We start from the raw sequence: 27,446 nt of genomic DNA, 5'->3' as shown, positions 1-27,446 counted from the left end.
GGCGGGATAACGGCTATGGGGCTCTCTGATTGGCTGAGAAGCCTCTCTCTCTCTCTCTCTCTCCCTCTCCCTCTCCCTCTCCCTCTCCCTCTCCCTCTCCCTCTCCCTCTCCCTCTCCCTCTCCCTCTCCCTCTCTCTCTCTCTCTCTCTCTCTCTCCCCCCTCCCTCTCCCTCTCCCTCTCCTCTCCCCTCCCTTCTCTCTCTCTCTCTTCCCCTCCTCTCTCTCTCTCTCTCCTCTCTCTCTCTCTTTCTCTCTTTGTCTCTCCTCTCTCCCTCTCCCCCCACCCATTCCCACTCCCTCCCTCCCCCTCTCCCCCTCTCCCCCTCTCCCCCTCTCTCCCTCTCCCCCTCTCCCCCTCTCTCCCTCTGTCTCCCCCTCTCTCCGTCTCTGTGTGAGAGGCAGGTGGAGGCTGCGCAGGCTCACCTGCGGAATCTTACGCTCGGCCGTTGAACGTCCTAACGGTCGCCCGACCTCGCCGCCAGGGGGCGCTCGGGCCCAGGCCAGCCGTTGTGCCTCGAGTTGGCGCGTGCCTGCTGTCTGGCGCCCACTGCGTGACGCCCGCGAACTGCCCCGGGCGCTGGTGTGGTAACGCCCATCCGCACGCACGTCGTGGATCTTCCTTCCGCGCTCGGGCCGTGGGCCCTGCTGAGGCAAGTAATGGCGCCTGGGCTGCTGTGGCGTTGGCCTGGCACCTCTGCGGCTTTTCCGCAATAGCTTTTATCCCCCCTATAAACCAACTCTTTCGAAGTGGGGTAGAGACGTGAAAGCGCTCTCCTGGCCTTGAGCTTCTGAGCTTCTCGGCCCTTCTCCACAGCCCAGGTAGGTGGGTTATATCATCAGCCCCATAGACGGGGACGTTTTCATCCCAAACTCTGGATCTCTATGAAAAACAGCCCAGAATTTTGGAGCTGGAAGGAACCTTAGGTCGTCCATTCTGGGTACCTTTCTCTTTCCTGGCATTTTTCTTTTTCTTTTTTTTTTTTTTTGGCCTTGCTGCAGGGCATGAGGGATCTTAGTTCCCCCACCAGGGATTGAACCCGCGCCCCTTGCAGTGGAAGCACAGTCTTAAGCACTGGACCAGCAGGGAAGTCCCTTTCCCAGCATTTTTCTACTGAGGATATCTCTGCACATCAAGGGGAGCCTGGAAGGGTAAAGGGAAAAATAACAGCTAACAACATGTCAGGCCTTGCGTAGATATTCTACTTAGTTAATCTCATAGATCAGGTAGGTACTGTTAGCATCCCCACTTTACAGGTGAGGAAACTGAGGTGGTGCAGCCTAGGTCACTTGCCATTTTAGGTTCTGCCCCAAACTGACTCCTGCCTGGAGCCCATTGGTCATTTCTGAAAATGCAGTTGATAGATACTTTGTGAGTTTTGGGGAAGGAGCAGGGGTCAGGGCTGAGCTTAACTCTGGAACCCCAGCCAGCATGGGGGATGGCCCTGCATCTAGACCAGTCTTACCCATTTTAAAGAGTAAAAATTTGGATTTTTTCCCTGTATTATTGTTTAAAATGTATTTGTACATTTAAATGAATTATGCATGAAAAGAAAGCATGTAACATTGTGACCACCTAAAGGGGTGGGATAGGGAGGGTGGGAGGGAGATGCAAGAGGGAGGAGATATGGAGATATATGTATATGTATAGCTGATTTACTTTGTTATAAAGCAGAAACTAACACACCATTGTAAAGCAATTATACTCCAATAAAGATGTTAAAAAAAAAAGAGCTGAGATGATAAAATGAGACAATGTATCTATAGCCTGCTGTTAAAGGCATCTACTAGATACTAGTTAAGAAAGCACTTTTGAAATATAAAAATGTGGTAACTGTGAGATGGGGTAGTGGAAAGAAATAGAAACCAAGAATAAAAGCCTTCCCCAAAAGTTAAAAAAAGCATGTAACATATGTAAGTGATAAAGCATGGTAGAATGGGAACTTTTGAACTTCAGTACCCACCTCAAGAAGTTGTAGTACAGTTAAGATTTATGTAATGTGTACCATGCTCCTGGTAACCACTGTTTTACATTCTCCAGGCACATTAACTTGTTTAAGCCTTGAAACACACCTGTGAGATAGATGCTCTTATACCCATTCTACAGATGAGGAAACTGAAACAGAGGCCAAGTTACTTGACAATACTTGGTTGAGACCCAGGTAGCTGACGCCAGAGTCTGCGCTCTACCTCTGATACCTACCTGTGTAATTCTAACCTGGTTCATGCTCCTGCGTCCTCTAGGAGTAACCACTGTCATGAGTTTAGTGTTTAATATTCTTATTCATTGAAAAAAAAAAAAAGGTCTCTAAAACAACTCACAACCGGGGGAAAGTATTTGCAAATCGTATATTCCATAAAGGACTTGTATCTGGTATATATAAAAGACACAATTCAAAAAAAAATAGGCCAATTTAAAAATAAGCAAAGCTGACAATACCAAATGCTAATGAGGATGTGGAGCAGCAGGAACTCTCATTGCTGGTGAGAATACAGCTAGTTTGGAAGACAGTTTGGCAGTTTCTTGCAAAACTAGCATACTCTGGACTTCCCTGGCAGTCCAGTGGTTAAAACTCCGTGCTTTCACCACAGGGGACTTGGGTTCGATCCCTGGTCCGGGAGCTAAGATCCCACATGCCGTGAGGGGCAGCCAAAAAAACCCCAAAACGAACAAACAAACAAAACTAGCATACTCTTACCATATAATCCAGTAATCACACACCTTGGTATTTACCCAAATGAGTTGAAAACTTATGTCCACACAAAAACCTGCACATGGATGTTTATAACAGTTTTATTCATGATTGTCAAAAGTTGGAAGCCACAAAGGAGACCTTCAGGAGGTGAACAAATAAATAAATTGTGGTACATTCAGACAATGGAATATTCTGGAGCTTTAGAAAGAAATGAGTCATGAAAAGACATGGAGGAAACTTTAATGGATATTACTAAGTGAAAGAAGCCAATCTGGGTCTTCCCTGGTGGCGCAGTGGTTGAGAGTCTGCCTGCCGATGCAGGGAACACGGGTTTGTGCCCCAGTCTGGGAAGATCCCACATGCCGCGGAGTGGCTAGGCCCGTGAGCCATGGTCGCTGAGCCTGCGCGTCCAGAGCCTGTGCTCCTCAAGGGGAAAGGCCACAACAGTGAGAGGCCCGCGTACCGCAAAAAAAAAAAAAGCCAATCTGAAAAGGCTACATACTGTATGATTCTAGCTATATGACATACTAGAAAAAGGCAAAACTATGGAGACAATAAAAAGATCATTGGTTGTCAAGGACTAGGGTAGAAAGAGGGATGAATAGGTACAGAGGATTTTTAGGTCAGAAACCATTCTGAATGATGCTATAATGGTGAATACATGTCATTATATACTTGTCCAAACCCACAGAGTGAACCCGAATGTAAACTGTGGACTTTGGATGGCAATGATGTGTCAATCTAGGTTCTTCCATTGCAACAAATATAGCACTCTGATGGGGCATGTTGGTAGTGGTGGAGGCTGGAGGGTGGGCAAGGCAAGGGGTATATGGAAACTGTACTTTGCACTCAAGTTTTTCTGTGAACTTAAAACTACTCTTAAAAAATAGCCTTTAAAAAATTTTTTTAAATGGGCAAAGGCTTTGAATAGCTGTTTTTCTCAAGAAGTGATACAAATGACCAATAATACATGAAAAGACACTCAACATTCATTAGGTAAATGCAAATCAAAACCGTAAGATACCATTTCTCACCCACCAGAACGCCTAAAATAGAAAACAGGCAACAGTCAGTGTTGGTGGGGACATGGAGAAATTGAAACCCTCGTACGTTGCTGATGGGAATGTAAAATGGTACAGCTACGTTGGAAAACAGTCTGGCAGTTTCTTAAAAAGGTAAACATAGACTTACTATATGATCCAACAATTCCAATCCTAGTATCTACCCAGGAGAAATGAAAAGGTTTGTCCACACAAAGACTTGTAAGTGAATTGTTATAGCAGCATTAGTCACAATAGCTAAAAAGTAGAAACAACCCAAAGTCTATCAACTGGATATACCAAAAAAATTTTTTTAAGTGGATAAACAAAACATGGTACCTCCATACAATAGAAAAGTCTTCAGCCAGGATGAACCCTGAAAACATTTTGCTCAGTGAAAGAAGACAGACACACAACAATACAGTATGATACCATTTGTATGAAGGGTTCAGGAAAGGCAAATCTATAGAGACAGAAAGTAGATTAGTGAGCTGAGTAGAAATGAGGAGTAAATGTAGCATAAGGTTTCTGTTTAGGCTGATGGAAATGCCCTAAAATTAGTTCATGGTGATAGTTACAACTTTGTAAATATACTAAAATTTATTGAATTGTACACTTAAAATGGGTGAGGAATGAATTTTATGGTATGAAAATTATATCTCAATAAAGCTGTTGGAAAAAAATGGTCTCAGGACTTCCCTGGTGGTCCAGTGGTTAAGACTCCGCGCTTCCAATGCAGGGGGCATGGGTTCGATCCTTGGTCAGGGAACTAAGATCTCACATGCCACACAGCGCAGCCAAAAAAAGGTCTGATGATTTTTCAAATGTGTGAAGTCCAGTGTATTTTAATAATGCCTTCTTCCTTTCATCACCTTAAAAAAAGGAAAAAACCCTATTTGTCCTTATTAAAAACATTGATTTTAGGAAATTGGACAGGACAGCACAGTACAGAAAATAAATATCCTCTATAAAATTAGAGGCAATGTAGCATATAGTGAAAAGAATTTATTGTCAGTCCCTGATATCAGTTACAAGCTGTATGTTACCTTTCCTCCATGAACATTGGTTTCTGCATCTGTAAAACGGGCATAACAATGGCTACCACACAGGGTTGAGAGGATTAAATGAGATAATGTATATACTGTGAAGTGCCTGGAAGAGTGTCTGCTTCACACAGATGTTTGATAAATGTCAGTTTTCTTTCCTTTGCCTACTAATCAGATTATGAGAATCCTGTTAACTTTCTTTAGCCTCAATCCCTACAACACATTTACAGAGTAGATCCTAGTGACCAAGAACCAGTGGAGGGTGGTAGTCTTGTTGAGGTGGGAGGGTTGGAATGCACCCAGGGGATTGCCTAGATGCTGTGTTTGCATCTTAAGCCCCCATTTTTTACTTACATTATATGTTATGGATTAGTAAAAATAGAGATTTCTAAAGGTGATTTTATGAACATTTAACCCAAGATTTTTTTTTAAATGTCAATTTTCTGTAGAAAAGAATATTACTTTTTTGTGGTAGGGGACATTGATGTACATATAGGTTAAGGACTAACCACTACCCCTAGCCACCTCTCGCCACTGTCGTTGGTGCCCAGTGAATGTTAAATTGGGTTGAATTGAAGACCTCAGCACTTAAGATGCTTGTGCTGTACAACGAATTAGTCCAAATAAAGGAGGTGGACTTAGCAAGATTTCAGACTTCTCACCCTTTTCCTCTTTTTACAACGAATTATCCCAAATTGAGGTGGACTTGGAGAGCAAGATTTTTGATTTTTCCCCCTGCTCTCTTTTTGTGAATGTGTATGTGTAATCTTCTGTGTAAGATTCTCTCTGTATAGCTTTGCTTCCACCATATGTCCCAGGGTTCTAAGATAATTGTGCTGTTGGTAGTGGAGTGAGAACTAGATCCCAGATTTTTTTTTTAAGATTTTTTTGATGTGGACCATTTTAAAGTCTTTATTGAATTTGTTACAATATTGCTTCTGTTTTATGTTTGTTTTTTTGGCCTCGAGCCATGTGGCATCTTAGCTCCCCGAATAGGGATCGAACCCACACCCCCTGCACTGGAGGCAAAATCTTAACCACTGGACTGCCAGGGAAGTCCCAGCTCCCAGAATTTTTTACGTGGGTTCGGTGTTGTTCTTCTACTCCATCCCTCCTCTCACCCCACTTTTGGCCTTGATTTAAAGCTCTTCTATCTAAAATGGTTGCATCCTTCTTCCTGAGACCACCACCTTAGAGTCAGAGATTTGAGCAGAGGGTCTTTTGGGTTCCAGTGGTATATGGGATCATAGGGTCCCAAGATGGAAGCAAAAGCAAGGGGGAGGTATCAGGAATTGATCCATCAGGGCTAAGATACACAGCCACACGCCTTATACTCAGCCTTTTCTTTCTGGCCCCTATAGGGAAGGGAAAGCAGCTTTTATAATTTTCCCTGTATTATACTACACATTGTAAATTAAGCTCTTAAGATAATTATAGATTCATATGTATAAGAAATAACACAGAAAAGTCAGATGTATCCTTTACCCAGTTTTTCCCAATGGTAACATATTGTAAAACAATAGTACTACATCACAACAAGGATACTGACATTGATATAATCAAGATACAGAACATTTCCATCACCACAAGGATCCCTCATGTCATCCTTTTCCTTCCTTAGTCCCTCCCTAATAAAGGGACTCCATTTTTATAATTTTGTTATTTGAAGAATGTTTTATAAATGGAATCATATAGTATGCAACCTTTTGGATGGGCCTCTTTTTTTTTTTCACTCAGCATAATTCTCTTGAGATTCATCCAGGTTGATATATGTATCAGTGATTTATTCCTTCTTATTTCTGAGTAGTATTTCATGGTATGGATTTACCACAGTTTAACCATTCACCCCTTAAAGGACATCTGGGTTGTTTCCAGTTTGGGGCTATTATAACTGTACGTATTTGTGTACAGCTTTTGTGTTAACACAAGTCTTCATTTCTCTAGTATAAATGCCCAGGAGTGCAATTGCTGGGTTATGTGTTTGTTGCATATTTAGTTGTGTAAGAAACTATTAAATTGTTTTCCAGAGCAGCTGTACCATTTTGCATTCAGATTAGCAATATTTGAGTGACCCAGTTCCTGTTCTGCTTTTGGTGAAGCAACTTTTTAATTTTAGCCATTTGATAGATGTGTAGGAATAGCTCATTATTGTTTTAATTTGCATTTCCCTTATGGCTAGTGATGTTGACATCCTTTCACGTGCTTATTTCCCATCTTATATGTTCTCTAGTGAAATGGCTTTTCATGTCTTTTGCCCATATTCTAATTAAATTGTTGACCTGTTGAGTTTTGAGAGTTCTTTGTATGTTCTAGGTGCTAGTTCTTTGTCAGATAACGTGGTTTGCAAACATTTTCTACCACTCTGTAGCTTGATTTTTCATCTTTTCTGCACGGTCTTTCACAGAGCAGGAGTGTTTAATTTTGATGAAAGCCAATTTATAATTTTTTTCCTTTTGTGGACTGTGCTTTTGGTGTCAAATTTAAGAACCCTAGCCCTAGGTCCAGAAGATTTTCTATGATTGTTTTCCTAAGAGTTTTATGTTTTACATTTAAGTACATGGCCCATTTTGAGTTAATTTTCATATAAGCTGTTAGATTTAGATTGAGGGGTTTTGTTTTGTTTTGTTTTGTTTTTGCCTATGGATGTCCAATTACTCCAGAACCATTTGTTGAAAAGCCAGCTTTCCTCCATTGAATTGCTTTTGCACCCTTATCAAAATTCAGTTAAAAGCTACAATAATCAAAACAGTATGGTATTGGCATAAAAAACGAATGGACAGATCAACAGAACAGAAAAGAGTGAAAAGGAAAAAAGAAGGAAGTCTTGACATTTGTGACAACATGGATGGATCTCGAGAAAGAAAAATACCATATGATTTCACTCATGTAGAATCTAAAAAACAAAACAAAACAAAACAAAAAGCAAGCAAAAACAATGAGCAAATAAAACAAAAACAAACTCATAGATACAGAGAACAGATTGGTGATTACCAGAGTGGAAGGGAGCTGGAGAGTAGGCGAAATGGGTGAAGAGGGTCAATTGTATGGTGATGTATGGTAACTAGACTTTTGGTGGTGATCACTTTGTAGTGTATACAAATATCAGATTATAATGTTGTACAACTGAAACTCATAAAATGTAATACACCAATTTTACCTCCAAAAAAAAAAGTCAGTTGAGCCTATCAGTTGGTGACAAATTCTCTTGGTTTTTCTTCATCTGAGAATTTCCTGATTTCCCCCAGCATTCCTAAAGGATATTTTCAATGGATATGGGATTCTGGATGGACATTTCAACACTTGAAAAGTATTGTGTCACTTCCTTCTGGCCTCTAATGAGAAATTAGCTGTCATTCAAATTGATTTTTCTCATATAGGTCCTAGATTTGTTTTTCTCTGGCTACTCTCAAGGTTTCTCCTTTATTTTAGTTATAATATCCAAAGTATGTAAAGAATCAGTAGCAAAACAAACGAACAGAGAAACCAAATAACCCAATTAAAAAATGGGCGAAGGACCTGAATAGACATTTCTCCAAAGAAGATATATGAAAGGCCAACATGTACGTGAAAAGATGCTCAACATCACTAGTCATTGAGAAAATGCAAATTAAAACCATAATGAGATATCACCTCATGCCTGTTAGAATGGCCATCATCAAAAAAACAAGAGATAACAAATCATGGCATGGTTATGGAGAAAAGGAAGCCCTGTTGGTGGGATTGTAAGTTGGTACAGCCAGTATGAAACACACTATGGAGGATCCTTAAAAAATTAAGAATTAGAATTACCATATAATCCAGCTATTTCATTTCTGGGAATGTAGCCAAAGGAGATGAAAACACCAACTTGAAAAGATATCTGCATCCCCATGTTCATAGCAGCATTATTTATAATAGACAAGACATGGAAGCAACATAAGTGTCCACTGATGGATGAACAGATAAAGAAGTTGTGGTCTAAATATACAATGGAATATTATTCAGCCATGAAAAACCAGGAAATCCTACCATTTGCAACAGCATGGATGGACCTTGAAGGCATTATGCTAAGTGAAATAAGTCTCTGTATGAGAAATAAAAATACTGTATGATCTCACTTACATGTGGAATCTAAAAACAACAACAACAGAAAAACCAAAGTCACAGAGGCAGAGGGTAGAGGGAGGGGGAATTAGAGAAAGGAGGTCAAAAGGTACAAATTTCCAGTTTTAAGATAAATGAGTACTAGGGATGTAATACACAACATGACTATAGCTTACACTGCTCTATGATACATAGGAAAGTTCTTAAGAGTAAATCCTAAGAGTTCTCACCATAAGGAGAAATTTTTTTTCTTTTTATTGTATCTATATAAGAAGATGGATGTTAGCTGAACCTACTGTGGTAATTATTTCACAATATATGTAAATAAAACCATCATGCTGTATGTGTTAAAATTTTACAGTGATGTATGTCAAGTATTTCTCAGTAAAACTGGAAACAAAAAACTAAACAAAAAATTAATACAATATCATCAGGATTTTGATTGAGATTGCATTAAATATGGATTATAATTGAATATAGAAATGACATCTTGGGAATTCCCTGGCTGTCCAGTGGTTAGGACTCTGCGCTTTCACTGCTGAGGGTGTGGGTTCAATCCCTGGTGGGAGAACTAAGATCCCACAAGCTGTGGGTGTGGCCTCCCCCCCAAATGACATCTTTATACTGCTGAGTTTTCCTAACAGGGAACATAGAATGCTTTACACATAGTATGTGTATGTATATTCAGACCCTAAGAGAAACTCAAGACCTTTGGATGGGGATCAGAGAACAGAGCATTTGTTACTCACAAAGCATCTTGTACCTGTTCCCCACACTAATTCTATTTTCTGCTGTGTCTGCTGTTAACCCATTTGGTCCAGTGAGTTCTTAATGTTAGCTATTGTATTTTGTTCTAGAATGTCTACGTTATCTATTGCTATGAACAAATTACCTCAAAACTTATCAACTGAAACAACAAACATTTATTATCTCATGGTTTCCTATGGACCAGGAATCCATGTGAGGCTTAATTGTGTGCCTCTGGCTCAAGGTCCCTCATGAGGTGGTCATCAGTCAGCTGGCACTGTGGTATCATTGAGGGCTCACCTGGGCTGGGGAAGAGAGCGTGAGGTGGCATCCACTTCATGGTTGTTGGCAGGCCTTGGGCCCTCATCACTTGGGGCTCTCCACAGGGCTGCCTCATTATAAGGCAACTGTTTTCCCCCATAGCAAGTGTTCAGAGAGTGAAAGTGAATACAGTATTCAAGATGGAAGCCACAGTCTTTTTTGTAAACTTATTTTGGAAGTGACATCTCACTTCTACCAAATTTATTCAATTAATCCAGACCACACTTAAATGAATACTAGGAAGTGGAGATTATTAGTGACTATCTTAGAGGCTGTCCTACCACAGTGTCTATTTGATTTTTTACTGATGTGAATTCGCTGTTGAATTACTCTAGCTCTTCATCTGTTTTGTCTATCTTTTTGTCTATTTTCTTTAACATGCTAATCATAGCCATTTTTAAAAGCCCCTATCTGCTAACTCCAATATCTAGATTATCCCTGGGTCAACTTCTTTGACTGTTTATCTCTTAATTATCAGTTAATTTTTCCTCCTTCTTTATAAGTTTAGTAACTTTTAACAAAAATATTTATTTGGTTGCACTGGGTCTTAGTTGTGGCTTGCTGGCTCCTTAGTTGTGGCAGGCATGTTCCTTAGTTGTGGCTTAGCAGCTCCTTAGTTGCAGCACGCGGGCTCCTTAATTGTGACATGCATGTGGGATCTAGTTCCCTGACCAGGGATTGAACCCAGGCCCTCTGCATTAGGAGCGTGGAGTCTTAACCACTGTGCCACCAGGGAAGTCCCAAAGTTTAGTAACTTTTATTGTTAGCTGGACATCATGGATATGTTGTAGATTATGTTAATTTTTCTCTAAAGGAATATCAAGAAAAAGAATAGATACATGTATATGTATAACTGAATCACTTTGCTGTACACCTGAAACTAACACAACATTGTAAGTCAACTATACTCCAATATAAAATAAACGATTTTTTTAAAAACCACAAAAAAATTAAAAAGGAACATCAAGTTTTGTTTTGGCAGGCTTTGAGGCTTGAATTTACATTTCAGTTGATTGGAAGTATTTTATAAATTTATTTATTTATTTATTTTTGGCTGTGTTGGGTCTTCGTTTCTGTGCGAGGGCTTTCTCTAGTTGTGGCAAGCGGGGGCCACTCTTCATCGCGGTGCGCGGGCCTCTCACTGTTGCGGCCTCTCTTGTTGAGGAGCACAGGCTCCAGACGCGCAGGCTCAGTAGTTGTGGCTCACGGGCCTAGTTGCTCCGCGGCATGTGGGATCTTCCCAGACCAGGGCTCGAACCCGTGTCCCCTGCATTAGCAGGCAGATTCTCAACCACTGCGCCACCAGGGAAGCCCTGGAAGTATTTTAGTTTTGCCCATAGTTGGAGATGCAGTCCTTATTCCTAGGGTGATGCTTTTCTGGAGTCTTAACTGAATGCCTGGAGTATGCACCAAAATCTCTTCCCTTTGGCCAGGCCCAGTCTCCAATGTCATCCAGCACTCTGTGACTCTGAATTTCCCCATGTGCTCTCAGCTCCCCAGAGTTGTTATGCTACGCTGTCTTATCTGCTCAGCTCAGCAGTTGGCCAAGGACTCGAACATCTATACTCAGACCTTTCAGGCTCTTTGCCTATGATTACCTCCACTTCACTTCCCTGACCCTCAAATTCTGTGACACTAGCAGCCCTAAACCCCAGGCTCTGCCTCTTATACCCAGTAAGAACTCTGCTCTCTGTCTTGGCTCAACCACGCCAGGTCACACTTAGGGAAGTACCCTCAGGAGAAAATCTGCACTGGTTGCTCTCCATGCCTATAAGTAGTTGAATGTATTTTGTCCCCTTTTATGTTTTATGTTTGTTTATTGTGGGAAGGTAAATCCAATACCAGCTACTCCCTCACGGCTGAAACTTTTAAGTCTTTGATAAGTCTTAGTGGGAAGCCGATATTTCACCAGCTCTATTTTTTTTTTTTTTTTTTTTTGCGGTACGCGGGCCTCTCACTGTTGCGGCCTCTCCCGTTGCGGAGCACAGGCTCCGGACGCACAGGCTCAGCGATCATGGCTCACAGGCCCAGCCACTCCGCAGCATGTGGGATCCTCCCGGACCGGGGCATGAACCCGTGTCCCCTGCATCAGCAGGCGGACCCCCAACCACCGCGCCACCAGGGAAGCCCACATCAGCTCTATTTTTATTTCCACTGTAGCTGTTTCTTTTCCCTAATAGACAATTCACTTTTATGGTGCCATAGCCTCTCTTATCTTTTTGAGGATTTTAATATTTACTTTAAAGTCTCTTGATTTTCTCTATTAACTCTTTTCCTTAGTCATTAGTTTTGTTTGTTTGTATAGTGTTGTGCCTCTCTTTTCTACTGTTGGTTTTCTTCAAATACTTGGCAAGTTCTGGCTAAGTGCTCAAGTCTGTCTTTGAGATTCTCTGATGGATTCTCCTTGAATGGTTTTATTTACTGTGAAGTGGCATTAGTCTCTGTGGAGTCAGGATAAGACATTGATAGGCAGGGTACACTTGTGGTTAGACTTTGGGATACTGGGGGGTCCCCATTCCTGCTGGGTGTTACCAGCCATCCAGCAAGGGCCCTCACAATCATTGCTCTCACCTGGTGGTTGATGCATCTATTTTTGTCTGCTTGCCACAGGTGGGGAAAGAGAGGAAGTCAGTCGTCTTTTTGCTTCACATGAATCCCCAAACCAATCATCCCAATAAGTTTCTCTCCTGCTCCCCAGATCTGTCACTCTGACCAACAGAGACTCCCAGGGACTCTCTGCCTCTCACAGTGATATTCTCCTGCCTGTATTTTGTTCTTTGGTTTCCTCTGTCAACCTCATCCTGCCTGCCTTCCATTTCTGAGAGATTCCTTATGGCTTCTGGTTCAACAGGGTACCACATTTTGCTTTCCAGCGCTATTATGGATTTATTTAAAGATCTACTTTCTTTTACCTCTGTTGTTTGAGGTAGGAGAGAGAGGCACCGTACACAGATGGCAATCTGATGTCTGGCCTTAGTGGCTCCTGAGAACCTTTCTGTTGTCTTGACACCGAAAGCTGACTTGGCTCAGCATAGAATTCTTGAGTCACAATCATTTTCCCTCAAAACTCTGTAGAACATGACTACACTGTCCTTAACATTTAGTATTTCATGTGGTAATTCTTATGCCATTCTGATTTCTGATTCTTTATTCTTTTTAGGTAACCTTTTTTTTTTTCCTGCCTTAATGTTTTCTTGTTCTTTATGTTCAAAAATCTTAACCAGGATATGTATACATATGGAAACCTTTGTGTTACTTTTACCTCATTGTCAATTTAAAATTATATGATTTAAGCGTCAAGGCTTCCTTCACTTCAAGGAATTGCATTTGCACCTTTGTCTAAAATCAACCGACAATATATGGGTCTATATCTAGACTCTATTCTGTTCCATCTATCTTGACATCAGCAATCTCATACTGTCTTGATTACTGTCTAACTTTACTTTTTCAAAATTCTAGGTCATTGGCACTTCCATATGGACTTTAGGAACAGCGTATCAATTTCAACAACCAAAAAAGTTTGCTGAAAATTTTATTGAGATTACACTGAATCTATAGATCAATTTGAGTGTAGAATTCACATTTTAATAATTTTGAATCTTCTGATTCACGACCTTGGTTTATCTCTTCATTTATTTAGGTCTTTAATTTCTTTCAGTAGTGTTTTGTAGTTTTTAGTGTATAGATCTTCCACATATTTTTTGTCAGAGTATTTCATATTTTTGATGCTATAATAAATGGTATTTTTAAAAGTTCAGTTCCCAATTGTTCAGTGCTATGAACAATTGACTTTTAATACATTTGTTTAAGAGCAGTTTTAGGTTCACAACAAATACAATTGATTTTTATATATTGATCTTATATCCTTCACTTCGCTAAACTCTGGTAGCTTTTTGGACGATCCCACAGGATTTTGTACACAATCATGTTGTCTACAAAATAAAGGCAGTCTTATTTCTTCCCTTCCAATCTGGTTACCTTTTACTTCTCTCTTTTATTTTTTAGTTTGAATCTTTGTAGTTCATTGAAAGAAGTGATCATCATTTAATGGCTGGTTGTATCAAATTTGAGAAGCATTAGTCTAATCAATGATCAAAATTATGATATAGATGCAAGTGAGAGGTTTTTGTCTCATTTGCAATTTGCAGCATAAATTGATGAGAGAATGTTAACACAAGTGGTTTTGTAAGTTATACAGGTAAAGGGCTGAATCATCGCAGTCATGAAGTTCTGTCTCTAGAAATCTGTTACTAAAAGTATACAATTTGACTTCAGGAAAAAAATCAACAAGTGATAAATCAGATTTTAGGTTGATTACTGGACTAGATTAGGCATGGTAAGGGAAATCTGATATTATGCTTTTTCTTTGACATCATTGCCCCATTCAGGAGTGTGGTAGGTTTACTGATGGTGTAGGGATAATTACTTCTATTTCTCAACTTAGTTCACTGTCTAAAACTTCCAGTACAATGTTGTATAGAAGCAATGAGGGCAAACATCCTTGCCTTATTCCTGAATTTAAGGGGAAAACCTTCAGTATTTTACCATCGGGTATATTGTTAGCTCTAAGTTTTTCATAGATGTCCTTCATCAGGTTGAGGATGTTCCAACTACTCCTAGTTTGCTGGGAGATTTTTTTCAAGAACAGATGTTGATTTTGTCAAATGTTTTTTATGCATCTGTTGAGATAATCATATGATTTTTGTTTTTTAGTCTATTAATATGGTGAATTATATTGATTGGTTTTTTAATGTTGAATCAACCTTGCATTCCCGAGGGTAAACTCCTTTGGTAATGATGTATTATCTTTTTATATGTTGTTGGTTTCAATTTGCTAAGATTTTGTAAATAATATTTGCATCAATGTTTATGAGGGATTATTTTTTCTTTTTTTTTTTTTTTTTTTTTTGTGGTACGCGGGCCTCTCACTGTTGTGGCCTCTCCCATTGCGGAGCACAGGCTCCGGACGCGAAGGCTCAGTGGCCATGGCTCACGGGCCCAGCCACTCTGCGGCACGTGGGATCCTCCCGAACCGGGGCACAAACCCGTATCCCCTGCATCGGCAGGCGGACTCTCAACCACTGCGCCACCAGGGAAGCCCGAGGGATGTTGTTTTGTAGTTTTCTCATGTCATCTTTGTCTGGTTTTGATATCAGATAATGCTGCCCTCATAAAACAAGATGGGAACTATTTCCTCCTTTTTTTCTGGAAGAGTTTGTGTAGAATTGGCATTATTTCTTCCTCAGAAGTTTGGTAGAATTTGCTAGTAAAGCCATGTGGACCTGAAGTTTTCTTTGTGGGAAAGTTAAATAAATTCAATGTCTTTAATAGATATAGAGTTATTCAGGTTATATATTTCTTCTTGCATGAGCTTTGGTACTTTGTGTCTTTTAAAGATTTTGTCCATGTCATCTACCTTGTCAAACTTATCCACATAGCATTGTTCATAATGTTCCCTTATTTTAGTATCTATAGAATCTGCATCAGTCACCTTTATCATTCTTGATATTGATAATTTGCATCTTATTCATTTTTTCCTATCTATTCTATCTAGAGGATTGTACACTTTGTTGAGCTTTTGGTTTTATTGACTTTTTTCTTTTCTTTGTTTTCTATTTCATTTCTTTTCACTCTGATTTTTAAAATTTCTTGTGCTTATGTTGGCTTTTATTTGCTCTTCCATTTCTAGTTTCTTAAAGTAGAAACTGAGGTCATTGATTTGAAACATTTCTTATTTTCTTTTTTAATTATTTATTTATTGAAGTATAGTTGATTTACAATGTTGTGTTAGTTTCTGGTGTAGAGCAAAGTGATTCAGTTATACATATTCTTTTTTATATTCTTTTCCATTACAGTTTATTACAGGATGTTGAATTATAGTTCCCTGTGCTATACAGTAGGACCTTGTTTTTTATTTTTTATTTTTTTTTACTTTTTGGCTGTGGCACGTGGCATGCAGGATCTTAGTTCCCTGATGCCCCCACGCCCCCTGCAGTGAAACCCATGCCCCCTGCAGTGAAAGTGCAGAGCCTTAACCACTGGACTGCCAGGGAAGTCCCATGTTTATCTATTTTATATATAGTGGTTTGTATCTGCTAACCCAAACTCCTAATTTATCCCTCCCCCACCCTCTTTCCCCTTTGGTAACCATAAGCTTGTTTTCTAGAGACATTTCTTATTTTCTAATATAGGTGTTTTAGTGCTATAAATTTCCCTCTATGTACTGCTTTAGCTGCATCCCACAAATTTTGATATTTTTTCTTTTCTTTCAGTTCAAAATGCTTTCTAACTTTCCTTTTGATTTTTTATTTCATATATACATATATATGTATACACACACACACACATATATATTTTAGCTGCACTGCGAATCCTGTGGGATATTAGTTCCCTGACCAGGGATTGAAACCAGGCCCTCGGCAGTGAGCACAGAGTTCCAACCACTAGACCCCCAGGGAATTCCCTATTTCACACATATATTATTCATTTATTTACTTATTTTTGAATTTTATTTTATTTTTTTATACAGCAGGTTCTTATTAGTTATCCATTTTATACATATTAGTGTATACATGTCAATCCCAATCTCCCAATTCATCACACCACCACCTCACCTCCCCTGCCACTTTCCCCCCTTGGTGTCCATACGTTTGTTCTCTACATCTGACACACATATATTATTTAAAGGTGTGTTGTTTAGTTTCCAATTATTCGGGGATTTTTCTGGGATCTTTCTGTTACTAACTTATAATTTAATTCCATGTGGTCAAAGAATGTACTTGAAATTACTTAAATCTTTTAAATTACAGAGACTTGTTTCATGGTTGAGAATATGGTCTTTCTTGGTAAATATTTCATGTGTATGTGAAACTAAGGCATTCTTCAGTTTTAACCACCATAGTTTTGTAATTATTATTTAGTTACATTTATAGTAATTTGGGGAGGGTATAAAAGCTATTGTCTTGAATCAGAAGATGTCTATTTGACTTCTTCAAGCACCTTGAGGGCAGTCTGTGTGTCCTGTTTACCTTTCTATCCCCTCAGCATTATTCCTGGACCAGAATGAAAGCTCAGCAGACACTGGTTGAATAAATGGATTACACTTAGAAATGGTCAGGCTGTGTTCTTGTTTTTTATTTTAAAAAGAAGATTATTGTGTTATGTGACAAGACTGAGTCTTACACACCTTTGTGTCTTTGTGTCCCTACAGGACTTTGCATAGAGCTTGGCACATTGCAGGTGCTAAAGCAGCATTGATGGCATTGAATGGAACAAAAGAGATACCTACAAAGGTGCTTTCTCTGACTGGTTGGGATTTAAAGCCACCCTGAGGCAATGACAAGCTACTCTGGCCAAGGTTGGAGAGGTTGTCCTGTCATAAAGCCCCCTAAGACATGATGTCACACACAGACAGTGCTCTCCTGTGAAAGGGAGGGGCTGTGCACTGGACTGCCAGACTTAGCTGACCCCCGGTGCCCTTCTCAGTCTCAGTCCTGGAGCCAGAGGGGAGGTGAATAGGTTGCCTGTACACTGATATGGTCAAAGGATACTCTGCAAATCACTAACATCATCAGGCTTGGTAGATTTGGTAAGCAGTTTCAAAAGGTTGCGCTCAATAAACCACCCAAGCAGGTGAAAATTGTCTTTACGACTCCTAGCCTGCCTGTCCTGCATCCCTTTCTACTTGACGTTCCTCCTTTCCCCCTCTTCTTCTCTCACTCAGGACTCATTTTCTCTCCTCCAAACCTTCCCTCAGAAAAAGCCTGATAACTTTGCTCACACCAAGTTATAAACAACGAAAAAGCTTACTGTTGAGTATACTGCTAGCAGTATTCTCAGAGAAGGTAATTCAGTATGAAGGGAGGTGCTGTAGTTCCCTGCAGAGAGGTGAAGTGAGCTGAGGCCCGAAAAAGGCCCACTGGATTTGGTGACTAGGAGCATATTGGTGACCTTGGTGAGAGAGGCTTCAGAGGTTGATGGGGACAGAAACAGATTGAAGTGGGCTGTGGAGTGAGGGAGAGGTGAAGAGGGGTGACGACACGTGCCGCAGTCAGCTCTCTCAAGGAGACTGGTGTGAAGGGTAGGGGACAATAAGGATGGTATCTGGAGAAGGGATATGGGTTCAAGGGAGAAGGCCTTTCTGTTTTTAGTGGAAGAGATGAGTGATATGTTTAAATACTGATGGGAAGGAGCCAGAAAAGGAAAGGATGAATATACAAGTGAGAGAGGGGACCTCCAAACACCCAGGTTATGAGAAGACCAGATGAATGGATTACAAGAGGGGGGTAGCCCCCCTCCTGTGAGAAGCAGAGAATGGGTGAGTTTGGTGGCAGAAAGTCTAGGGAACACCCATCTGATAGTGCGTGTGTTCCCTGGTGAAAGTGAGGAAGGCAGAGGAGGGGCTGGAGGTTTAAAGAGAGGTTCAGAAATAGTCCCTGTGGAGAATGGGGAACTCACTTGGGAAGCAGAGGCTCACCAGGCCACACTGAGGTCCACCTCACCCTGGAGACCTTGACTGTACCACAGTGTCAGCTTATATGCAATTTGACACTGAAGGTGGGATTCTAGACAGAGAGGGAATTTCTGAGGCGGCTAGGGAATCTCCCCCAGAACCCTCAAGATCATTCCAAAAATGCTGCATAACACAGAAAATACTTTAAACTGTTTTTAGTTTCTAATCATTTTTATTTACTATTATAATTAGCCACCTACACCTGGGGTCATTTTACACAAAATGTTTAACAGAGCTCTACCTTTTTCCTTAATCCTCTCCCAACCCCGCTTTTCCCATCCTGATTCCCTGGGACCTACCTTTCCGGCTCTGAGGACATTGAAACCAGCTTTTGTTTGGGGCTCTGAGGTCTTGGGAGAAACTCCTGAGCGTTTTCCAAGCTCCTAGTGCTAGCTCACTCCACCCTGAGTTTAGCCTCCAGCTGTGACCAGCAGGCTCTCCCCTGGATGAACCCTGCTTATGGAGGTCCTGCCATTTCCCCCAACTGCCTCTAGCCCATTGCAATCCCTGCAAGCCACAGAGTAAAGGAACACCAGGACCCTGGTTCTATGTGATGCATTGACTGTTGCCATCTTTTCTTCTTAGACTGAAAATGGTGTTTGGTCTGTGCTGCCAGAGAGAGAGGTAAAGTTTAGATGGGCCCTGTTACCATGCCCCAAAAGACCAGGAAAGGGGACCCCTCACTTGGTGCCTCAAGGATGGGAAAATAGGGTTCTATATTCTCTTTTCCCTGACTGTTATAGTATCTCTGGGACTCAGGGTCAGAGTGGAGGGCCTGGTACTGACAGGTGGAACATGCCTTTGTGTGTGTGTGTGTGTGTGTGTGTGTGTGTGTGTAGGCAGGGAGCCATCATCCTGGCAGTGCCAAGATGCTCTGTTTGAGGGAGTTCCCTGGTTGCCTAGTGGTTAGGAGTTGGCGCTTTCACTGTGGAGGCCCGGGTCAAGGAACCATCCTGCATGCAGCGCAGCGCAGCACATCCAAAAAAAATATTTTTTTTAATGATGCTCTGTTTGTCCCAAGGGAGGGGTCCTAGAAGAGGAGGATGGACAGAGATATTATTTCTAATCCAGGTTGTGGGATCTGTCAGTCCAGAGTAGGGAGGGCTTTGGAGGGCTTTGGGGGGAAGAGCTAATGCAGCACTTGAATGAATACCTATGAATGTCCAGCCAAGACTAAGTCCCTGCCTTCTGGCTGGAGAGGCAAGATGGACCTGTATAAACAAGTAAAGAAGGAAAGGAGAATGGAGTGGGTCAGGGGGTCCTTGTGGGTTCCAGGCGCCAAGTCTGGCTTTCTCAGCAGTAGGCAGAGGCACAGAGCATGCTGGCCAGTCAGCAGGGAGCCCAGGCTGAGCCCTGTTACAGCTGATGGATTCATTCATCCACAAGTATTGACTGGACGAGTGCTGGTGGAATAGATCCTGGGGCTTGGACTGGGGAGGAAAACCAGCACCCACTGGTGAGGGCACGAGGCCCCAGCCTCAACTCAGCTCTGCTTTCCTTCCAGGCTATACAAGTTCCTGTATGTAGTAAACATCTTCATTCTTGCAGGTAAGAGTCTGGGTGCTGGGGTAATTTGGGGATGATGGCAGGACCCCAGTCTCCAGCTACTCACCGGGATTCCCAGAGGTCCCCTCCTGAGACTGCCATGTGCCTGGCTCCCCAGGGCTGGTCACACTGCTCAGAGCCAAGGCTGGTCTTCTTTCCCCCTTTCTTCCCTCTGCACCTTCATGGTGAGTCTGGGATTTGAACCCATATCTCACTCTAAAACCCACGCATACCCCACAAAACCCGCAAACAAACCAAAAAACGCATACAACCAAATAATGTCCTGCAGCAGTGATCTTCAAATTTTTGCTTGCATACCTTTTGAAAAACTATCCCTTCACACATTGTAAGTTAATATCTAATATCTTTCATCACACATTAAAATAGTTTAAAAGGATATAATTTCTGGCATATTGTAAATACTGACATTTAAAAATAATTACATCACTCTTTTAAATGTTTTAACTAGTCTTTCTTCATCTACCTGCAGGAGTGGTGTACTACTATTTTCAGGGGTGTGTGGGGAAGACAGCCCCTGACCATGAGATCACTCGGGAAGCATCACAGGTAGGGCCTCTGTCATAGCTTAGAGGGACCGTCTCACTGTAGCAAAAACAGAGGTCATACTCCTTGATCTCAAATGGTCACCCAACTGTGTGTGTGTGTGTGTGTGTGTGAGTGTGTGTGTGAGAGAGAGAGAGAGAGAATGCGAGGGCTCTGGAGAAATTCCCTGTGTTCCTGGCAAAGTGTCAAACAGAGGCCCCACCCACCATGGGCTGGCTGTAAGCTCACCTCAGGGCTCCGTAGCACTGACCTAGACAAACCTAAAGGAACAGGTGACCCCTAATGCATGTGAGTAGCCCTGGAATATGGTTCAACACTCATATGTGAATCGGGTGGTGGTGAGCAGGACACCTGCCTGGGGTTACATACCCTCTTTAACGTCCCAGGTCCAGGAACCTATGGCAGAAGCCCCTCCTCCCAGCCCTCTGTCAGGAAAACACAAATGGACACTGGATGCCCACTAAGGGCCATGTGCTGGATTAGGTGTTGCCCATCTATTGAAACCTCCCAGCAACCCAGCAGCTCCCACTTTATAGAGGAGGAAACGTAGGCTCCCAGAGGGACAGTGACTAGACCGAGGCTACCCAAGGTAACAGGACAGAGCCACATACCTGGTCTCTGGAGGCCTCCTGCTCTCCATCTAGTGCTATTGGGAAGAGAGGATTTTCGTGGGTATAAGCTTATCTGTGACCCAGCAACACTGAGAAGTGTGTGCTACATATTTAGGGAGGGACTATTCAGAGGTTGGAGAGCCCCTAATAAGGCCCATGTTGGCAGGTGCCTTAGAGACGGAGCCCTGTGTTGCTTCCTTTTTTTTTTTAAATTAACCAGATTTTCATTTTAAAAAGTTGTATTGTCATCAAAGATATGCATATACATAGTTCAAGGAGTCAAAGTTTTAAGACTTGAAACAAAAAACTAGCTGTCTTTTGTCCCAATCCTCTTCACCCATGATTCCCACAACCCAGGGTGGGAGTCTTTCCAGCTTCCAATTTTCTAGCTGAAGCCTTTGATTTTGCCTCCATGGTTCTAAATAGAAAGCTTATCCTGCTTTGTCTTAATTTTTCAGATTTAAACATTATCCAATGAATTCCTATAACGAAAGATGAGAATTTAGCTCTCGTAACAGCTGCACACTTACTGCCTCCTCCAACATACATCTCACCTTTCTCTAGTCTTCCAGTATAGTTATATCCTAGTTTTTGGCATTGTAAATGTTTTATTCTGAGTAATGACATCTTCAGTTGTTAAAAATTTTTAAGTATCATTTTTGCTTTTATGCTGACTTTTATATCATTTTGGCTTTTTTAAATAATTTATTTTTATTATTTATTTATTTATTTTTGGTTGTGTTGGGTCTTCGTTGCTGTGCGCCGGCTTTCTCTAATTGCGGCGACCGGGGGCTACTCTTCGTGCAGTGCACAGGCTTCTCATTGCGGTGGCTTCTCTTGTTGCCGAGCACAGGCTCTAGGCGCGCGAGCTTCAGTAGTTGTGGCACACAGGCTAGTTGCTCCGCGGCATGTGGGATCTTCCTGGACCAGGGCTCGAACCCGTGTCTCCTGCATTGGCAGGCAGATTCTTAAGCACCGGACCACCAGGGAAGTCCTCATTTTGGCTTTTAAGTCCCTCTCCCACACAGTGGGCTCTTTTCACTCATTTTTTAAAAATAAAGGTATTATTTATACAGAGTGAAATCCATCCTCTTTAGTGTGCAGTTCTGTGAGTTTTGACAGATGTATGCAGTTGTATAATTGCCACCACAACCAGGATACAGAACAGTTTCATCATTTCAAAAAATTCCCCCATACTCATTTATAGTCACCCTTTTCCCCACTCTCAGCCCCTGCCATCCAGTGAGCAGTTTTCTGGTCCCATAGTTTTGCCTTTGCAAGATGGTCATATAAATGGAAACATCCAGGGACTTCCCTGGTGGTCCAATGGTTAAGAATCCGCCTTCCAATGCAGGGGACGTGGGTTCAATCCTGGTCGGGGAACTAAGATTCTACATGCCATGGGGCAAGTACTGAGCCCGTGCGCTACAACAAAGACCCAGCGCAGCCAAAAGTTAAATAAATAAATAAATAAATAAACAACAACAACAACAAAAATCCAGTATGTAGTCTTTTATTTATTTATTTGGCTGTGCAGCAGGATTGTGGGATCTTAGTTCCCTGACCAGGGATTGAACCTGGGCCCCCTGCAGTGGAAGCACAGAGTCCTAACCACTGGACCTCCAGGGAATTCCCCAGTATGTAGTCTTTTGAGCCTGGTTTCTTTCACTTAGCACAAGGCATTTGAGGTCCACCCAGTTGTGTGTAGCAGTGTTTGTTCCTTCTTATTGCTGAGTAGTTGTCCATTGCATGGATGTACCACGGTTTGTCCATTCACCAAGCAAGAAACACTTGGATTGTTTCTAGTTTTTTGGCAGTTACAGATAAAACCACTGTAAGTGTTCATGTACAAGTTTTGTGTGAACATAGGTTTTCCTTTTACTTAGGTAAATACCTAGCAGTGGAATTGTGGGGTCATGCAGCAAGCGTATATTTAGTTTTGTAGGAAACTGTAAAACCTTGCCAAAATGGCTGGCACCCATTTTGCATTCTCACTGGCAATGAATGAGAGGGTCCATTTGTTCCATATCATTTCCAGCGTTTACCTTTTTTTTAGTCATTCTAATAGGCTTGTATTGTAATTTTATTTAGATCAATATTGAGGATTTACACTGTGTTTATTTATTTTTTTATTAATTAATTTTTGGCTGCATTGGGTCTTTGTTGCTGCGCACGGGCTTTCTCTAGTTGTGGTGAGCAGGGGCTACTCATCGTTGCAGTGTGGGGGCTTCTCACTGCAGTGGCTTCTCTTGTTGCGGAGCATGGGCTCTAGGCGCACGGGCTTCAGTAGTTGTGGCTCGCGGGCTCTAGAGTGCAGGCTCAGCAGTTGTGGTGCACGGGCTTAGTTGCTCTGCGGCATGTGGGATCTTCCCAGACCAGGGCTCGAACCCGTGTCCCCTGCATTGGCAGGCGGATTCTTAACCACTGCGCCACCAGGGAAGCCCGAGGTTTACATTTTAAAACTATGTAAATAGTATTCCTGAGTCATGTAGTGTACTGTAACTACTCTTTGTGTATAATTTTGTTTTTTCCTCTTTTTTTTAAATTTTAGTTTTCTCTGTACCTATAGTTAATTCATCCAAAATCTCTACCAAAAAAATTAATCTCCTTGCAATACACTTAGACAAATTAGGTGTTTTATCCGTATGATCGTTCCCCTGGAGACATATCTCATGGAGCCCTCCATCCTCCTCTTTCCATCTGGACGGGACGTCCTTGAGGCCTGCTGCTCAGCTGTCCTGGGACCTCCCTTCACCGTCACTGTGGGGAGTGCTTCACTTCTTTCACGTGTGGGAGCTGATGTTACTCTTTATTTGGGGGCGGGCACAAGCTCCAGCTGCTTCCTGAGGGGTCGTCCTGAGATACTACATATCTGAAAGGTCTTCATTCATATTTAACTCAGTTTGGCTAGGTATAGAATTCTAGACTAGAAATAATTTTCTGACAGGTTTTGAAGGTCCTCATTTTCTTCTGGCTTCGAAGGGTTGGTGTTGAAAAGTCTGATGAAAGTTGAGTTCCTAAAACGGACTTTTTTCTTCATATCTCTGGAAGTTTTTAGGTTCTCTTCATCCTCAGTGTTTTGAAATTTATTGATGGCATAATCTGGGGTGGGTCTCCTTCATCCATTGTCCTGGACACTTGGCGATTCCTTCTCTTCTGGAAACTCATGTCGCTCATCTTTGGGAAATTGTCTTGGTAAAAAAATGAACATATTTATTTGGTATCTTTCCCTGCCACCCCAGTTTGTTGTCTCTGTTCCCTCTTTCAGAAAGATCTATGATTTAGCTGTTGGATCTCCCGCTCTCTTCTCTCTATTCTTTACCTTCTACAATTTGACTGGATTTTTAATTTTTAATTCCTATTATAATATCATATTTGTTTTTGAAGAATTAGAGATTGTTGTTTGAACATTTCTATTTTAGCGCCTATACTTGTTTTGTAAATGCAAAGTTTATCTTTCTAAAGCCATCAATTATTGTCTGTGTGAAGTTTTCCTTAAATCCTTGGTAGTCTTTAGGTGTCTTCACAGCAGGCATTGACAGTGGACTAGTACATAGCTGAGCCCTTAATATGTCACCTCAGCCTGCCTTCTCTCTCTCTTTCTCCTTGTCATGCAGCCCTTAGGGGAGACCTTAAGGCCAGTGTGGGGACTGATGGATAAATGCTATCCTGTGACCGCTCAGGTGGGTAAGGGCTGGGGACCCCTCTCCCCCTGGGGTGGGGTGGCTGTCCTGGGCACCCTCGGTAGGCACACACAATAAGAGGATGGGCCAGGCAGGGAAGGACTCCCAGACACTCACAGCTGAATGTCACTTCCCCTGTTTCCCTCTGCAGAGACGCAGAGTCAAGAGTGGGGAGAAGCAAGACTCTGAGGTAAGGGAGGCCTGCCCTGCAAGGGCCCGGGGCCGGGGCTGTCTCCTGTCAGAGCTCCCTGAGGCTCAGGGATGCCCCAGCTCATGGCCAGGGGTCCCAGGGAGAGGGGCAGGGCCCTTCTAGGAAACCTACAACCCTACCACAGCATGAGCTGAGAAGGGAGGGGCTTCCCTGGAAAAACAAAGAACTACACACACTCCAGGTGTGGAGAACAGGGAGAGGGGCTAGGGGATCAGGGGGCCTTTCTGCCCATATTCTGCCCTCTTGTCCCTCCCTGCAGGCCATGACCCCCAAGGCAACAGGAGGACCGAATGATGCTGCCCCCAAGGAGGAGACTGATATCTTGTCTTCGGATGAGGGGGAGATGAGGTCCCCAGGAGAGGAAGCAGGCAGCCCCATTCCTTCCTCCATTCCTGCCGGGAAGGAGGTATCTGAGGAGGAGGAGGTGGCAGGGACCCCAGGCTGGGAGGTAAGGAAGCCTGGTGCCTCGACTGGGACATCCCAGCATAGGTCCTACTGAGAGGCCCCAGGGGTCTGCAGGGTGGAGTGGAGAGGCCGTGGGGAAGGAGGGCAATGGGGGGCGGGGGCTGGGGCACCCCCAAGATGACTGAGCCAAACTGCCATCTCAGTCGAGCAACAGCTCTGTGAGGAGCTGAGAGGAGCAGTCGTGGCCTGAGCAGAGAGCAGATCTGAATCCTGGCCTCCCCTGACTTCTTGTGAAGTGAGGCCTATTTCCCCATCTGCACAGTGTAGAGCCTGTCTCTTCCCACCACCGTCCCCCTTCTTCCTTCCCAGGAAAATAAAAAGGTCCGAAAGGAGATTGCTGCATATACTTCTGGTAAGACAACTGACCCCACCCTGCTGTAGCAGGGCTGCCCTCCTCTCTAAGCTCAGTGATCCTTCAGAGGCCACAGACAGTGACCCTCCGCCCCAGGGAGGGGAGGAAAGAAACCCAGGTAGCCAGATGCATTGTTTTTCCTGATGAGCACCCCCGCTGCCTCCTGCTTCCTTCTTGGGTTGGCAGGACTTGAGGCCACTGTGCGTGGGCTGGAGGAATGCCTAGCCTTATATCAGCGCTGACCTGCTCCCCTGGCACCAGAGTGTACCTGGCCCTGGGGAAAGGTTCCTCCCAGCAAGGAACCCACAGGGCATGTCTGTTTGTGCTTTTTAGAGGCTTCTGAGGTGGACCTCATGGAGGAGAGGCCTGGGGGCTGGGTCCCCCAGCTCCTGAGGAAGCTCTGGCTGGGCTGGTCTCCAGCCTCTGACATCCCCAAGACTCAGAGCCACGAATGACAAAACATCCAATAAATCCACAGTTGCTGCTTCTGCAGGCCTGGCTGCCTCCTTTCAGGGGCCTCAAGTTTCCACAAACTCAGTGTGGTTTCATCCACGCTCCCTGTTCCAATAAGCTGCGGGAACACCACCTCCTGCCACTAAGCCCACGATAGGGGATACGCTGGAGACTGAACGGGGCCCTGGCTGGTCTTCTGACTCAGTGCCAAGGGAGAGGCCAAGTTCCCTGAATGCTAAGAACTGTGAAGCTCATTGTCATGAAGGCAAAAGTGGCCTGGCTGGGGGCAGTGTTTCTGCCTTGGGTGTCTGTGGTCCCCAAGCTCTTAACCTAAATGCACCAGGAAATCTGCTTATGACTCAGGTAAGCAGACAGTCATTAGAAGCCCTTGGGTGGTGCCTGTGCGTGCTTAGAGGCCAGAACAACTGTCGGGGTGGTGGGCACAGGTAGACGGCCGTCCCCACCCTCAGCTAGGGCTCCAGGCTAATGAGGTCCCAGCCCCAGAGTCAGAGCAGGAAGACAGGCCCCAGCAGCCGTCTGGTGCAAACTTCTCATTGGCTGAAGGGGAATAGAAGCCTGAGGTCACACAGTGTCGTAGCAGAGCGAGGACTAGAGCCAGGGTGTCCTCTGAGCTCCCCACATGGCCTCCTTCTGCTCTGGCCACCCCATTGTCACATGGGTCCAAGGTTGACCCCTGTCCCTAGGGCATGCCTGCGGCCCACAGGGGCTCATTCCCGGCCCCTGCCAAGCCTCCTGAGTGTCCGGCCTGACCTGGCCACTCAGAGGACGGAGCCCGGGTTGGAGGCTAGATGAGTGTCCTCCCACTCCAGCGTGGCCGTGAGTGGCAACTCCTATTGGGCAGGGGCTGGGAGATGAGCATCCCTAAGGGGCAGGGAAAGGGGGCCCATCCTATCTTGGGGTGACTAAGAGGCCCAGGGAGGTGGCTCACTCCTGGGCTGCCATCAGGCTTCCCAGGGAGAGCTCTGGCATCTGAAGACTGAGCTGTGGGTGCTAACCCGGCCTATTGCTTCCTAGCCATCCCTGAGTTCGCCACCTTTTGGGGCAGCAGACTTGATGGTGCTGGCTGAGCTGCTGGCCTGTGGTGCAAGCTGAGGGTGG

The 27,446-nt window shown here is 43.4% G+C and overlaps 1 protein-coding gene across 5 annotated transcripts; it reads left to right on the top strand.

The window, feature by feature from the left end:
* The first annotated feature begins 156 nt into the window (after positions 1-156).
* LOC132498442 (uncharacterized) lies at positions 157-26,366 on the top strand. 5 transcript variants are annotated; one of them, XM_060112067.1, is made up of 10 exons: positions 157-651; positions 17,142-17,223; positions 19,029-19,067; positions 19,948-19,991; positions 20,479-20,555; positions 24,781-24,846; positions 24,998-25,036; positions 25,317-25,463; positions 25,832-25,874; positions 26,208-26,366. In XM_060112067.1, the coding sequence occupies exons 2-10, from the start codon at positions 17,198-17,200 to the stop codon at positions 26,327-26,329; spliced, it is 603 nt and encodes a 200-aa protein (XP_059968050.1). In that variant the 5' UTR covers positions 157-651; positions 17,142-17,197; the 3' UTR covers positions 26,330-26,366. The 5 variants fall into 5 exon arrangements, with proteins under 5 accessions (XP_059968050.1, XP_059968046.1, XP_059968048.1 ...); XM_060112063.1 differs by having other exon boundaries at positions 159-651; positions 25,317-25,505; XM_060112065.1 differs by lacking the exon at positions 157-651 and adding an exon at positions 699-820 and having other exon boundaries at positions 25,317-25,505.
* The last annotated feature ends 1,080 nt before the right edge of the window (positions 26,367-27,446 follow it).

This window comes from Mesoplodon densirostris, chromosome 11 (genome assembly GCF_025265405.1).
Source record: "Mesoplodon densirostris isolate mMesDen1 chromosome 11, mMesDen1 primary haplotype, whole genome shotgun sequence".
Classification (NCBI taxonomy): Eukaryota; Metazoa; Chordata; class Mammalia; order Artiodactyla; family Ziphiidae; genus Mesoplodon; species Mesoplodon densirostris.
Note: the sequence above shows the minus strand (reverse complement) of the source record. Positions and strands in the feature narration are given on the sequence as shown.

What these genes read in the sequence shown, in the direction of transcription:
- LOC132498442 (XM_060112063.1), top strand. Translation starts at nt 17,198, where the DNA reads ATGGAACAAAAGAGATACCTACAAAG. An exon ending in GCTATCCTGTGACCGCTCAG is followed by an intron (nt 24,847 to 24,997) that starts GTGGGTAAGGGC and finishes TTCCCTCTGCAG; the next exon opens with AGACGCAGAGTCAAGAGTGG. An exon ending in GGGAGAAGCAAGACTCTGAG is followed by an intron (nt 25,037 to 25,316) that starts GTAAGGGAGGCC and finishes CCCTCCCTGCAG; the next exon opens with GCCATGACCCCCAAGGCAAC.